This window comes from Protopterus annectens, chromosome 7.part0 (assembly GCF_019279795.1).
Source record: "Protopterus annectens isolate FY-2018-M chromosome 7.part0, PAN1.0, whole genome shotgun sequence".
Lineage (NCBI taxonomy): Eukaryota > Metazoa > Chordata > Ceratodontiformes > Protopteridae > Protopterus > Protopterus annectens.
In genome coordinates, this window is record NC_056739.1 from 1447431723 (window position 1) to 1447447046 (window position 15324).

Sequence of the window (15324 nt, forward strand, 5' to 3'; positions counted from 1 at the left end):
CTCTGTTTTTAGGAGCCCAAAGTTAGCTTTGGATAAGTTTTTCCTGCTGGTTGCCTTTGCCGGGGGAGTGGGAGGGATGTGGATTTCCAAGGTGATTAGTTTGTGGTCGAATCTAACCAGGGAGGAATTAACTACTGGTATAGAGCAATGGTCACCCATGTAAATAATGACCAGGTCAAGGATGTAGTTACCTCTAGTGGGCATAAGAACTAGCTGGTCCAGGGCACTGGAATTAATGAATTCCAGTTAATGTTGGGCAAGTCAATTGGTACATGAGCAGTTTTCCCAGTCAATGGATGGGTTGTTGAAGTTGCCCAGTATGAGAATGTTGGGTTGGACCCTGATATTGTCCAGAGTGCTTAAGAACGTGGAGTGTGAGTCTTGGGACATGGTTGGGGACCTATAGCAGGCTACGACCTGAATCGCTGTCTTACCCAATGTTAGCTGCACCTGAATTATCTCTGTTGCATTATGTTGGGCAACCTGTCTGGAGGTGTGCGCATCCTTTCTGAATATGGAAACACCACTGCCTTTACAGCTTTGTTCCAGGTTTTGGAGCCGAATGTGTGGAGTGAGTTATAGCCTGGTAGTGCAGGGGTGCTTTCTGCTGCTTTGAACCAGGTCTCTGTTACAGCACAAATGTCAATGTTCTCCATTTTAAGGGGTGCTTCAAATGAGTGCATTTTGAGGTTTAGACTTCTAGCGTTGAACAGGATGACCCTTAGATTGCATTTGTTTGTAGCTGTTACAGTGGTAATTTGGTCTTTGGAACACCGCCTAGAAAAGGCACTATAGGGGTGGCAAGAGCCTTGGCCAGTATCCGGAAGGCCTAGGGTGACAGATTCAGGCCATCTCTGGCAAAGCATCGAGGTCTGTCAGTCATGTCATCCCAGGCAGACAGATACTGGATCCCTTTAGAATGACACCAGGAACTTAGCCAATTGTTGAAATCAGTCATTTTCTGCTTGTACCATGTTACCATTCTGGGTGATGGTAGGAGGCTGCTCAGGACTAGGGTCATACCTGCCTATGCTACATAATCCGAGAGCTTCTCCATGTCTCTTTTCATGTAGTCCAGGGGGGGAAATCCTGTTTATAGGAATATTAAGTTAGCAGTTACCACAAGTGAGAGGGTAAAAAGAAGTGTAAAGAAAGAGTATGGCACACTGTACAAGGGGACAAGCAATAGGATGATAACTGCCCATTAAATATTTGAAGACCATAGTTGTAGTTCTCAGAGCAGCAAGGATTTAAGTGTGAATAGCAGGAAAACATGCTAACTGCAAGACTATGGTAGCATGGACTATTCCTCCTATGCAAAGATGCACCAGTCTTGAAGTTATTACATATATGTCAGTAATGTGGGGATGGGGGGATAGCTTGGAGAAGCAAGGCCACCTGTGCAAACACTTTAAATATGCAACAGCAAGTTTCACAAGCATACATCTCAACTGCTGTGCTTTAGGCATAGCACTATGAGTTTAGTCTTCAGATTTGTATTTGCTCCCCCATAGAGTCAGACCTTTTGTGGGGTACATTGCTTATTAAGAGTGCATTCTGATGACTGTGTTGAACTTCAGATGTTGAGGGACAGAAGTGAACAGATCATTAACATGGCATCAGGAACATGTCCCTCTGCTGTCATGCCACCTGAAATTCATGAAGAACTGACATTCATTAAGCAGGTGTGTGGAGCTATGCTCTTTACAGTAATGAAAGGATCTGGTGCTTTTGGTGTTATCACTAGTGGAAGCTTAATAGTGTCAGATGGGCATGGGAAAATGCAAGGTTCTGCTAGAAAGGTCGCCGGCATCATAGGAAAATTGGTTGGTGGTAATGTTTTTCATTTGTAGGCTTTTTTTTTTTTTTTTTACTGTAGTACTTATATGCTCCTCAACTCTGTATGCTGATGATATATCAGCAGGACATGGGAGTTGCTGCACTGACAAGTGCCAAACCATCTGAGTGTACATGGCTGGAGTCCTGTAGGTTACCCCATTGAAGCCAGTCCATATACATATGGAGTTGCATTTGTGAACATTTAGCACATTTAATCTGTGGCTACACAATAGGGTAATGCTGCATACATTACATTACTCCATTCTGTAATTTATCTATAAATCACTTTGGGATTTGTTATGCTATCCTATCACATTCTAGCCCTACACCGTGGCTATATAATCTCCTTTACCTCCCTTGTTCACCCTTCTCTTAACCTACATGCATCTTAATTCTATCAGTGTCAATGATAGAATTATCATTTTGGTATTTATTATATGCTGTAGTTTGTGGGTAACCACTGAGAAATCCTTTGGCTTCTTCTTGTAACAAAGAAATGGTATATATCTACTGAACACATACAATAACCATGTATAGCGTTTTATCAGATATTTATAGCTGTGTTCTGTAGTTGGGCTTTGTCTGTCATAGGTCTCTCTTGTATCAATGCATTACTCTGCTCATCAAACAAATAATAAGCAAATAAATAATTAACATTGTTTTAATGTTTTATACAGTGCCTGAAGTTACTCCTGCTAATATAGGGGGAGGAGGAGGTACCAAGTCAGAGCTGATCATCACCTGGGAAGTAAGTAAACAGTTAATTTTCGCAAAAAAATATTAATAAATTACCAGGCTTCAACACTGACATTTTTTCATGATAAAACTATGAAGTTTGGTTTTGTTGTTGCTGCTGCCTCTGTTATTGTTTTGATCTTTTGTTACATACGTTGCATGGTACCTATTCAGTCATATAGTGAACGTAATGTACATTTGCACTTTGCCTTACACTAATTTCATTCCTTCCAATTTTCATGAGGATTGAACATATTGTTGCCTTATGCAGTTTAGAGCTTCTACAGAACGCCTGCAGAGATATTAAGTAATAAGTCAATTAAAATAATATGCAGGCACACTAATGTGCATTCAGTCTAGAATCTGAATTATATTTTAAATTGTCATGCATTGTCATTATAAGCACCCATTCTCCTAAGCAGGTCTTTCTAAGTATACAGGCGGATAAGTGTACTGCCATGAAATGTAGGTACAAGTGTTCCCCATTTATAGTACTATGAAAATGTTTTGCAGGGATGGTGATTTTAATTCTGTGTCAGTTTCTCAATATCATCAACATCTTCTTTCACTGTAGGGGGACATGTTGTTTTTCAGATTATTTAGTAGAGTAGCATTTTATTATGTGATCAGTGATTTGTGCTATGGTCACTTGTGTGTTTGCTAATATGTCTGGCTGATTTATTTTTGTGTTTTTTTTTTTTTGCAGTCAGCCTTTGCTGATATATTCATGCTTTATGTAAGTGCACATATGCATTACGTGTGTGGGGCGGACTATGAGATATAAGGACATTTTTTCACTTTAACAATATAATATAGACAATTGGTGTGCACAACTCTAAATGTCCTGATCCACTTCAATAAACACACAACACCGAATGACATTTGATGACCTTTATTAAACTTCCATAAACATGATTGTTAACCAATAATTATAAATTTCAACCAAAACATGACACAGGTGATAATAACATCCATGAAAGAAAACATAAAATAACCATAAGGGCAGTAACCACATACCCATGATAAGCAGCGTCCCCTACTTGCTCACTTATCTTTGCACTAACAAGGCAGCATTACCCCACTCGCCTTCAATTAATTGAGTTACACCACCATCCAAATAAGCAGCTCTGCTTGCTTATTAACTTATCCAACAGAGCAACTGCTCACTTTCCCTCCCAACTTATTGAATTGCACATCCAACACCAGAAGGGGAACAGAAGATGGCAAGCCCGCCCCTCTTCTCCGCCTTCCCAAATGGAAATGACCACAATCCCACTATTATGAAAAATTAAAAAAAAAAAAAAAGGGAAGGGCGGGAGGGCAGCAAGTTCACACACAAATGTGACTTCCACCTCAGTTACACTTAACAAAACCCTCTAAGCCCCTCCCTAACCTTACCTCATTTCCTTCTAAACACCCCTCCCTCCCATTTAACCCTATCATAAGTTCATAGGTAGGTACTAGACTATTGGCCCTAGGGCCTATATAAGCTTAGCCAACGGTACTCTGGCTTTTGCCACCTAAGAAAATTATTTTCCTGTGCCCCTGTCAAGCAAAGCCACAGAAGTGATCCCCAGGGTGAATTTCCTATCTCCCATCCACTCATCAACATTTTTCTTGATGAGTGCTAATGAGGAGTTTTGTTTGATACAGATAGGTAGTTTGTTCTAGAGTATGGGAAGCCGCTGGGACAGGAATCTATCCCTCAAGCATGTTCTGTTTATTGTGGTGACAAGGTTTAGGTCCCTAGAGCATGTAGTGTGGATGGATTGGGATTTCTTAAGTGGAGCATGTCCAACAGCTCTGGGTTTGACATAGCTTTGTATGTTAGGCAGATGCAACAGAGTAAAGCTAGAGTTTTTTGAGATGGTCTGCATAGGGCATCTGTTTTAGTCCGGTAATCCTCTTTGTGAGGTATTTCTGTGGCATTTCCAGTTGTTGTAGATGTTTTGTGAGGTACATACCAAAAGGGTCGCTGTACTCGATAATGGGTCTAATGAGTGATGAGTAGAGGGGAACAATTACTTCTTTTTTCCTGGATGAGAAACCTTTTGTGATGAGGTGTGCCATGTAGAAGGATTTCCTGACTACTGTGGTGATGTGATTATCAAAGGAGAGACTACTGTCCACCTGTGCCCCAAGGTCTCTTATCACACATTCGATGTTAAGTAGACTACCGCCTATGTGGTAGTTCATGGGTACAGAGTTTTTAGTAAAAGGGATGACAGTCACTTTTTGGCATTGAGCTTGAGGCTATGGCTTTGACACCAGGTGTCTCAGTGAGGCCCTTTTGTAGGATGTCCACATTGTTAGGAGTTTTGATTATGGCTCCTAGTTTGCAGTCATCTGCGAACTTTATTAGCCAAAGACCTTCTGTGTTAGCCTGTACTTCAGAAAAGTAGATACCAAACAGGAGAGGACCTAGCAGTGAACCCTGTGGTACTCCACTTGTCACTGATCTGAAGTTGGATTTAGAGTCTGCTACTTTCATAGTGTGGGTTCTGTCAGTGAGCCAGTTGGCAACCCATCTTGTGACATAGGGATTTATACCTAGTTTAGTGAGTTTATCTATAATTCCAGAGTGGGGGATGGTGTCGAAAGCCTTGGCAAGATCTAGATAGGCTATGTGAACCACCTTACCCTCATCTACGGCTTTGGTGACTGCTTCAAAGAGGTCTATCAGATTTAGGAGACATGATCTGCCTTTTGCAGACCTGAACTGGGTAGGGTCCAGAGTTTGGAGATTACCAATGTCATTGTTTATAACTTCCATGATGATATGTTCCATAGCCTTGTAGAAAAAGCTCATCAGGCTAATAGGGTGATAGTTCCTGGGGTCCATGGTGGCTCCCCCTCTGTGGTGCTTTCAGTGGGCACAAAGCCTGAGGTGAGGCTATGACTGAACATGGTACTTAGGTCAGGTGCCAATTCGTTCTGTAGTTCATGTAGAATGTAGCCTGGGATGTTGTCAGGTCCCATGGATGCTGTGTTCTTGGCTTTGGAGAGTGTGTTTTTTACTTGTGCAGTCATGCTTACAGGAACTTTGCATTCTTCTGGTATAGAGATGGGCCCTTTAGGAGGTGAGAAAGGAGTAAAGTTAGCACTGAACCTATCTGCCAGGATGTTGGCAATATCAGTTGGTTCTGTATATTTAGTGCCATTGTGCTGTAACTCAGAGCAGATCTGAGTGTTGCCATTGAAATTCTTGACATAGCTATAGAATGCTTTGTGGTTGTCTTTAGAATCAGTGGCAATTTTGTTTTCACAACTAGCTTTGTAGGATTTTATGAGAGATCTCATCTTCTTACTGAGGCTGACCACAGAGTTCCTCCAGTCATGGAATTTTACTCTTTTTTACAACACGATCCATGCACTTGTGTAAGTGCTTATAAAGTGCATTTGTATTGGATTTACCTGTCGTACCTCTATTGTTCGTCAGCATGGGTGTCATGAAGTTTGCCACTTCTGTCTTAAGAAGCATGAAGTTGGCTTCCTCCCCTTATTCTTAATTCCTAATAATCTATGTATCTAGCCCCACATGAAGATGTCCCAAGCAAAATGGTCTGTTCCAAACCTCATTTGTCCTGATCCACTTCAATAAACACACAGCACCGAATCACATTTGATGACCTTTATTAAACTTCTATAAACATGATTGTTAACCAATAATTATACATTACAACCAAAACATGACACAGATGATAATAACATCCATGAAAGAAAACATAAAATAACCATAAGGGCAGAGTAACCACTCACCCTTGATAAGCAGCATCCCCCACTTGCACACTTATCTTTGCACTAACAAGGCAGCATTACCCCACCCAATCACCTTCAATTTATTGAATTACACCACCATCCAAATAAGCAGATCCGCTTACTTATTAACTTATCCAACAGAGCAACCGCTCACTTTCCTTCCCAAATTATTGAATTGTACATCCAACACCAGAGGGGGAACAGAAGAGGGCAAGCCTGCCTCTCTTCTTCACCCATCAGCCTGACTAGGCTGTTCCCCCTCTCACCAACCAAATTTCCCATAACCTAAACCCCATTAAAGGCATAAAGCCATACATCATTCGGTGTATCCAGTCTTGTCTAACCAAACTGTATCCATGCCGTCACCTCACAATTCCCCTCACACCAACAAAACTATTCCATTACCTAAATCACTAAAGCAAACCACTGATCCCTCTGCAGTGTAAAAATAACAACCATAAACTCAAACCTAATATACCAATACACTTGTTTCCAAAAAATACAAACGAACTACCAACCAACTATCCAAAAAACAACGCAGACAGTGGATTAAATAGAAAAAGTTTACTGGTGCATCCGGTACCTCAGCTTTCACCTTCAAAGGAATAACTTTTACACCAAATGACTCTCTTTTATATTGCACTTAATCATTCAATTAATTCATAATTGTGTTAAAACCAATTGCCTATAATACAATTAAAGTGACATTTTCATACATATACAAATACATCTTTGTGCCTGATATGAATAGAAGAAACAAATACAAACTTTATTCATTGAAACTGAGGCAGACATTGACACCATGACTCCCTCCCCTTAAAGTCTCTATAAGTTATCTTAAAAAAAAAAAAAAAGTCCCACATATTTATCAACTGCCCAGCCATCCAATTGCCCCAGAGCCTCCATCCCAAAGAGACTGGAACATTGACAGCTTCACCCTTGAGTTACTTTGTTCCACAAGCCTGTCTAACACACCTGTACACAACAGTGACCATTAAGATGCCTAAAACACGAGTCAAATACCTCCATAACATAGTCATATCTCTCAAGTGTAAACAACTCATCTGCCCATAACATTATCCCCTTAAAATAAGTTTTCCCCAACAATCATTACTTTAGCCGAGCCTCATGATGTAACATCAAAACATAAAAAATATTAAATTAGAACTAAAACGTCTGTCAGAGGAATGTCCCAGGGTACCCCTCATCCACAGTAAGCAATAATTAGTTAAACATATTTTTTTTTATTAAATAAAACTCCTCTGCATGAGCATAGCCAATACCACAGGGTCTGTAAACCAAAACTGAATCTGACCTCATAGCCCACAAACAACCAGACCAGCAAACAGCAATCTCCCCCAAGGCAACCACCTCCCTCAACAACCAGCTCACCAGTTCAATCTTATGAGAAATGGACCAAAATATAAAAATTTGTCTCACCATGCACCACACCCTTGAGGTCAATGTAGCAACCCATCAGAACTACGACAATGCCTCCACACTGCTCTGTGTCAACCATGCAAGCCCCCTCCCTACCCCATTAGTGGGTTAATGTACATGCGCGAAACAGCCAAGAAATCTTCCCCAAACCCAACTCTGAGCATGAACCCATGTGAGCAACACATTCTCTTTCTTTTCCCAAATCCATAATGTTTAAGTTCACTTCCAGCAGATTTCACATTAACTTCCATGAAGTGTTTATTTGCTCGGTTACTTTTTTGAGCGCTTTAGTTTGTATTTTGGTTTCATGACATGACTGATCATTCAGGGTGTAATTAAACTCCATCTTAAACATGCTATCATCACACATTTCCAAAAACAAAATCCCCAACTGTAAAAAAAACACCTTACACCCACACCCTCTACTTCTCAACTGACTTGCAAACACCATCACAATCTCACCTGGATTCAATACCAAAGAACAGTGGAAGCAAACATGCAGTAACCTAAAATGTATAAAATAGATTTATTTTCCTTTGCAAGACCCTCACCTCTCCAGACGCTTGATGTGTTGGCTCCCATGAACACAGCACCAACAGCACTTTCACCTGCCCTGATTTCCTTCATGCCAGCAAAAATACCGTAAACGAATAGCCTGAATCAAACACCCAACCCACAAAAAGTAAAAAAGTGCTAACTGCTTTATTGTTCTGTCACATAAATTGCAGAAGCAGACATACAATTTGAAAACTAAAATAAAGCATTCTAAATGGCCAGTCCACCGAATGTTCTGCCAATGCATTCTTCACGGCATCCTTCCCCAATCCATCAACACACTCCACACATAATACCTAAATCGCCTGCCAACATCAAACTCTAGTGGCAACAGGTAAAGCCCAGTTTGGTGTCATGAAAACTGCACCAGGTAAGTTAAATGACTTTTATTTATTTATTTACATTTGTTTACTTACCGGGAACTGTAAAGGGGACTTTGAAGATATAAAATGTCTGCACTCAGTTTTACAACTCCCCGACAGTGGATGTTGTTAATGTACGGTCCATTCCCATAATATGCTTGGGAAAATAAACTGTCAACACCCATTGTGTACTACTCTGTTCCTTCCCAAAAATCAGTCCTAGTCTCTTTCTGCTCTCTTTTAAAATTTCACCAGTTTTGCCTTGGATCACACCAGACGAGCTCATATGAACCACACTCCCCCTTTACAGTTACAGGGCCAGTGTGTCATTGAAAATGTGACAGTGCAAACCACGAGCTACCACATAAGGAAGAAAGCACACCAAAGCCTCCCAATCTCCATAAATGTTAGAGCCTCCAGTGCAATAGAGGCCAGCACAAACTCTGTACTTAGTAGCTGTAGCCAAGCATTTAACCATTATACCAATTGAACTCCTGCACAGTAAAAGCTGTGAAGCCCGCTGTCCTAGCTGCTGATTTCTCCGAGCAGCAGATGCCCATTCTGTTGATTTGACCCAACAATTCCTGTTATATAAAGAAGCCTGCCCCTCTTAGATAATGCAATTTCTTCCCGACCTCCTGCACAGCAAAAAATATATCCAGTTAATCTCCTTTTGTCCCTGTTGGGATCAGTGTATAGTGTAACCATGCTATCTTTAGCAGATGCCAGAAACAACCTGACCCCCTGACTGCAAGCCTAGCCACTGATAGCCCCCCTCCAAAAATAAAAATATATATTTCCTTATACAGACCACCTGCTTCCTACAATGAAAACCCCCCATCCCCAGGAACCCAAGGCCTACCTGTGCCACAGGAATACCTACAGGTCATCTCGGACATAACACCTGCCTCAGCAAGTTCACGTTAAAATGTGACTCTCACCTCAGTTACACTTGACAAACCCTCTAAACCCCTCCCTACCCTTACCTCATTTCATCCTAAACACCCCTCCCTCCCATTTAACCCTATCCTCCCCTTATTCTTAATTCCTATAAATCTATGTATCTAGCCCCACTTGAAGATGTCCCAGGACAAAATGTTCTGTTCCAAACCTCATGTACTCTAATTTCATGTCACTGTCTCCCTTTCCTTTTCATCCGTCAGTGTAGGCTTTTCAACAATTATATCACGTCTGAACTGTTTAGTTATACACAGTTGAAGGGGGCCTTCCAACTCCAGTCACAGACTGTATCATTTAAGCTTCTGCTGGTTCTGTTGAAATATTGCATTGGTATGAAAGAACCAGAAGACTGTTGTTTAAAGGAGCTCTCAGAGATGGAAGTGTATATAAAAGCTGAGGAGTGTGTTTGAGCATAACAATGTACTCTTATATACTGAACTCCAACTATGAAAAAGTATACATTTCAACATTTAAAATGAATCTTGTACTAGGAAGTGTGTTGCCTAAAAGCACTGCTTGTAACTTCTTTTGTACTCTCTTTATACAGCCTGTTCCCGAAGAGTTACAGAACGGTGGAGGTTTTGGTTATGTGGTAGCTTTCAGACCACTTAAGACAGCGGGTTGGATGCATACAGTTGTGGCTTCCCCTGACGCTTCCAGATATGTATACAGAAATGAAAGCATGCCTCCATTTTCACCATATGAAGTTAAAATTGGTGTGTACAACAACAAAGGAGAAGGGCCCTTCAGTCCTGTGAAGATTGTATTTTCAGCAGAAGATGGTATTTCCTGAATCCCTTACATTTGCATGTTCTCTAAAAATACTTACATTACCACAGAATACAATTAATGTTTTGTGCTCTTCACAGGTATTTTGCAAGCTAAGGCCAGTTTCTTTCCGACTTGTAGCACAGGATAACATCAACACCTAATCCAGTATAAGGAAAACATTCATTTGGATGCACAGTTGGTCTGCAAATGTTAGAATATTATACTGCCTTTACTAATAATGTATGAATTTTGTGCAGTTATAAAAATATGGTAAATATTTATGAGTATTTTAAACTGATATAGGAAAGCTATGCCATTAGATGTACCCCATCATATCTCACTTTCTGGTCATGAATCATGGAAAAAATAGATGTGGTTAACTATTGCATATCTTAGTAGCTGTTTCTGGAGTCAAAGGTCATGCTGAGTTGATGGGAGAACTGTAGTGCCTCAGACACCAAATTGTGCACAGACAGGGGCAGGACAGTTGGAAAGAGTTTATGGTGGATGAAGAAATAGGAAAGCAGTTGAATTCTCCAACAATTTATACAATGATTAGTGTATATTAAGGACGGGCTAGGTGGGAAAAAGAGTAGTAGAGCATCAGGAGTTAGTTTTATTGTACTAGCTTGGATAAAGCACATGTGAGGTAGTGGTATTGGTGGGAGGGGATAATGATAGTAGTAGGAGGGAATGCTGTCCTGTGAGTATGTTTTTTTTTTGTTTTTTTTGTCAGAAATCATGCAGACTAGTCCACGATGATCACCTAGTCTATATACACAGTTAGTTATTTGCACAGCATATTTTATGCATTTGGAAATAATATGAGGAAATAGCGGAAATGTTCTTTTCGGTAACAATCCTGTATAACTTTTGTTCTTGTAGTTCTATCTTATATTAAGTTTGCGCACTCCACAGATATTTATGAGTTGGAGCTTGTGTGAGAGCTATAGAGGCTAAGGGCATTTATTTGACCTTGAGGTATCCAATACCAGTCCCAGGTGGTTTACATCACCCTGTTATGACCCATTCCCAACATGACTGAAATAGAAAATGCTACCTTAGTAAGAGCTTAATCTTGGTGTCATGAAATGAGCTGCTTCTAGACCCCTGCATTTTATGTATGGCTTTAGGCCATCATGAAGTACCTATACTGAAACTCTCAGATTACCTAGAAATATGGCATGATATGACCCCCATTTCTAATAATGCATTGTAGACCCTTTTTTTAGTTTTTATACTGCATAGTGCACATAACTATTCTTAGAATGTCACTGTGCCTTTTTGATTACATTATCAGAAACAATAAACGGAAAGCATAAAAACAAATGAGTGACACTCGTCACCATTCATTTTGTGGAGTGCCTGCATAAATTGTGAGGCTACAATTTAAATCCTCAAAGTAAAGTAACAGAAGTAGAAGTGTTAGTAAATGGGAATATATGCTAACACTAAGGTCGTATTATCTCAGAGTATTTCCCCCTCTTCCTAGATAAAGTATTCTTGAATCTAAGTAGTAGAAGTGTGTGAGGGGGTCATCCCATGTCAAAGAGTATGGGGAAAGGACAACTTGCAGAAATACATAAAAGGGGTAACAGCAGCCAGCTTCACTGCTATAAAAGGAAAACGTCCTGACTATATCCTGGCCAACCTAAGTTTGCCTAGTGGCCCAGTCACTTATTAGAGTTTGTATGGAGAGGGCAGGAATGACATGCCATACCTAACTCACCTATCTGCGGGTGGAAGAGAAACGGTTGTACCTGGTCATATTGTCAGTTTAATTTCTCCAAGTATTTTGGCTTTCTAATATCATGATGGGAGTGGCCCTCATTTCTTCTGTCAGGGTATAATTACAGCTCATGAAATTAGTATTTGTTTCGGTCTTTGTTGTTAGGTAAGAGCAGTCTACATCAGCACTCACAATGTACCCAGAATTGCCTCCTTCTGTAATTCATACGGTGCTACATATCATGGTAACATATTTAAATGCAACTGTAAATTCTTATTTTATCTGACTCAGTGTTCCAACTACTATTAAAGCTGTGTAGGTAGCTTTCTTCCACATTGCCCTGGTTTCTGCCTACAAATCCTGATATGTTATGACTTTGTGTCTGTCTGTATGTAAAACACTGTAATCACTGGGTGTAGCAATATCAATGACCAATGCTACGTTTGTCATTTTTCCTGGAGTACTATATCTGGTTTTCTCTCATCTATCTTTGAACTGTTCATAATGAATGATTCCATGTGATATAAACTTCATTCTCTACAATGCTTTGTGGCTCATGTTTCCAGTGTTTTTCAGCCACTTCAGTACCATAATGTTTGCACAATCCCCAGTGCAACAGTCTTGCCACATTATTATGCCTTTTCTTTGTTAGGACCTCTGCCATGAGTTTAGGTACACACGTCCAGCAACAAGATGTGTGACTGTTTCCATTTCTTTTTAAAAGAACCTGCACTTGTCTATTTCTCCCACATGTTCCATGGACTTTGTAAACCAATGTGTATATAGTGCACTATCCTGAGCCATAATTATTAACCTTTTATCTTTTGGTGTCAGTCTGCTTCTCCTTAGCCATTCTTGTGTCAAATCCTGATGGACAGGAGGCTGTTCCATATCTGTGTACTTGCCGTAATATTTATGGTTTTTCCACATTTCTTTCCTTCCCATCTGACCTTTTTCCTTATACGCTTTTCTGTTTTTTTTTTTTTGCACATTCAGTTGCTGGTGATTTTTGTCTACTTCTGTTTGATCTCCATTCCCACTTGATACTGAAAGTCATGTTAGACCATGTTTTAAAACTTACATTAGGTTTGAATGTACTGAGATCAGCAGATATGTATGCAATCTCATGCCTGCCCATCTATAAATGTAATCAATTTCGAGGAGGCCGATACATTCTTCAAAACAAGGAATATATAATCTTGGTGTACACTGATTTTTATACATCATTTCATAATCATAAAGCATTTTTCTTGTCTTTCTGTCCAACTCCCCAAATGATGAGGATATTCTACAAAAGGGCCTTACAGAAACCGATGCCTGGTGCCAGAGCCATGGGCTCAAGCTTAATGCCAAGAAATGTATAGTCATCCCCTTTGGAAAAAAACACGTACCCATGAACTACCACATAGGTGGCAGGACACTAAACATTGAAAGTGTGATGAGAGACTTAGGGACACAAGTGGACAGTGGTCTCACTTTCGATAACCACATCGCCACAACAGTCAGGAAATCCTTCTACGAGGCACACCTCATCACTAAGGGCTTTTCATCCAGAAAAAAGGAGGTCATTGTCCCACTGTACTCATCCCTCATTAGACCCATTATAGAGTATAATGCCCCATTTGGTATGTACCTCACAAGACATCTGCAACAGCTGGAAAGGCCACAGAAATACCTCACTAAAAGAATCACAGGCCTAAACCAGATGCCATATGCTGACTGTCTAAAAAAACTCCAGCTATACCCTGTGGCATATCGTCTACTCAGAGGCGATCTCTGCTTAACATACAAGGCCATGTCAAACCCTGAGCTGTTGGACATGCTCCACTTAAAGAAATCCCAATCCCTCAGAGTCACACAGTCAAGGGATCTAAACCTTATCATCACATTGAACAAAACATGCTGGGGGGATAGGTTCCTGACCCAGAGACTCCCCATACTCTGGAATAGACTGCCCATACATGTCAAGCAGAGCACCTCATTGGCCCTCTTCAAAAGGAACCTTGATGATTGGATGGGAGATAGGAAATTCACCCCAGGGATCATGTCAGTCACCCTGCTAGACAGGGGCCCAAAGAAGTAAATATTGTGGGAAAAAATTTCCAGGGAATTGTTATGGCTAGGCGTGCATAGGCCTTAGGGCCGATAGCCTAGTACCAACCTATGAACCTATGAATCTAAGCCAATACCTTTTGGGAGCAGTCAGATGTATAAAATAAACCCCACATTTATCGATTGCATTACAGTGACCATGAAACAGTGGCAAACTCTGTACCAGTATTGTAAGTTGGAAAAAGAAGAGCAAAATGGTTTATAGCTTGAACTTTAATCCCAGATGTCAAGACAGTTTTCAGTATTAGTTTTAGTCTTTTAAAGTATTCCTTATTGAGTTTTATTTGCATTGGTTCATGTTTTATTGCTTAGTCATCATCAATTTCCAAATATTTATAAATTCCCTCCTGCTCCAGTTTCTTTTATATCACATTCCTGTCCCAGATTTATATTTTCTTGGTGCTGCAGCTTTCCTAGTTTAAACATTGCTTTTGCACATCTATCAAGCCCAAATGGTATTCTTATTTGAGAAAGTTTTAACTACTTAAAGTTGTGCTTTCACTCCTCATCTGGAAAACTATACAGTTTTAAATCATCCAGAAAAAGTAAATGAGAATTGTTTACACAAGGTTGTTTTCTGGGAGACAAATTGTATTCCTTTTGCTTTGTTTCCCTGTTCTGTATAACATTTCCTGCGTCGTCAATGAACTGCTTATTTTGCACTTTTCCTTTATATTTATATGTAGTAATACTGTAACTAAGTAAAACATCTAATCTTATTTACCTGCTAAGTCTCATATTGTACTCTTGTGTCTTTACATTCTGGAAGAAATTTAAAGCAAATGTTTTCTTTTTATTGCATAATTCTGTATATTTTTTAACTTGTTAAGTAGTAGTTAGCGGAGCTTTTCTCCTCGGGCCTCCACTGAAAATGGACATGTATCCAGTTGGACTAGCCCGGTTAACAAATGTAAAATAAAATAAATAAATAAAATGACTATTTCATTTTTACTAGTCACTATATCAATTTTAATTTTTAAAATATGTTACTCCTATGTAGTATTTTTTGGTTTCTTTAGAACAATGTTGTAGTGGAGCTTTTCTCCCCGGGCCTCTACTGAA

At 40.0% G+C, this 15324-nt stretch overlaps 1 protein-coding gene across 2 annotated transcripts in view; it reads left to right on the forward strand.

The window, feature by feature from the left end:
* The window catches only part of CNTN4 (contactin 4), a 3809844-nt gene that overhangs the window by 3666741 nt on the left and 127779 nt on the right, over nt 1-15324 (forward strand). For both annotated transcript variants that reach the window (XM_044078010.1, XM_044078011.1), the window contains exons 18-19: nt 2517-2587; nt 10198-10432. In XM_044078010.1, the coding sequence (XP_043933945.1) occupies nt 2517-2587; nt 10198-10432 (306 nt within the window). The remainder of the gene's footprint in view (nt 1-2516; nt 2588-10197; nt 10433-15324) is intronic.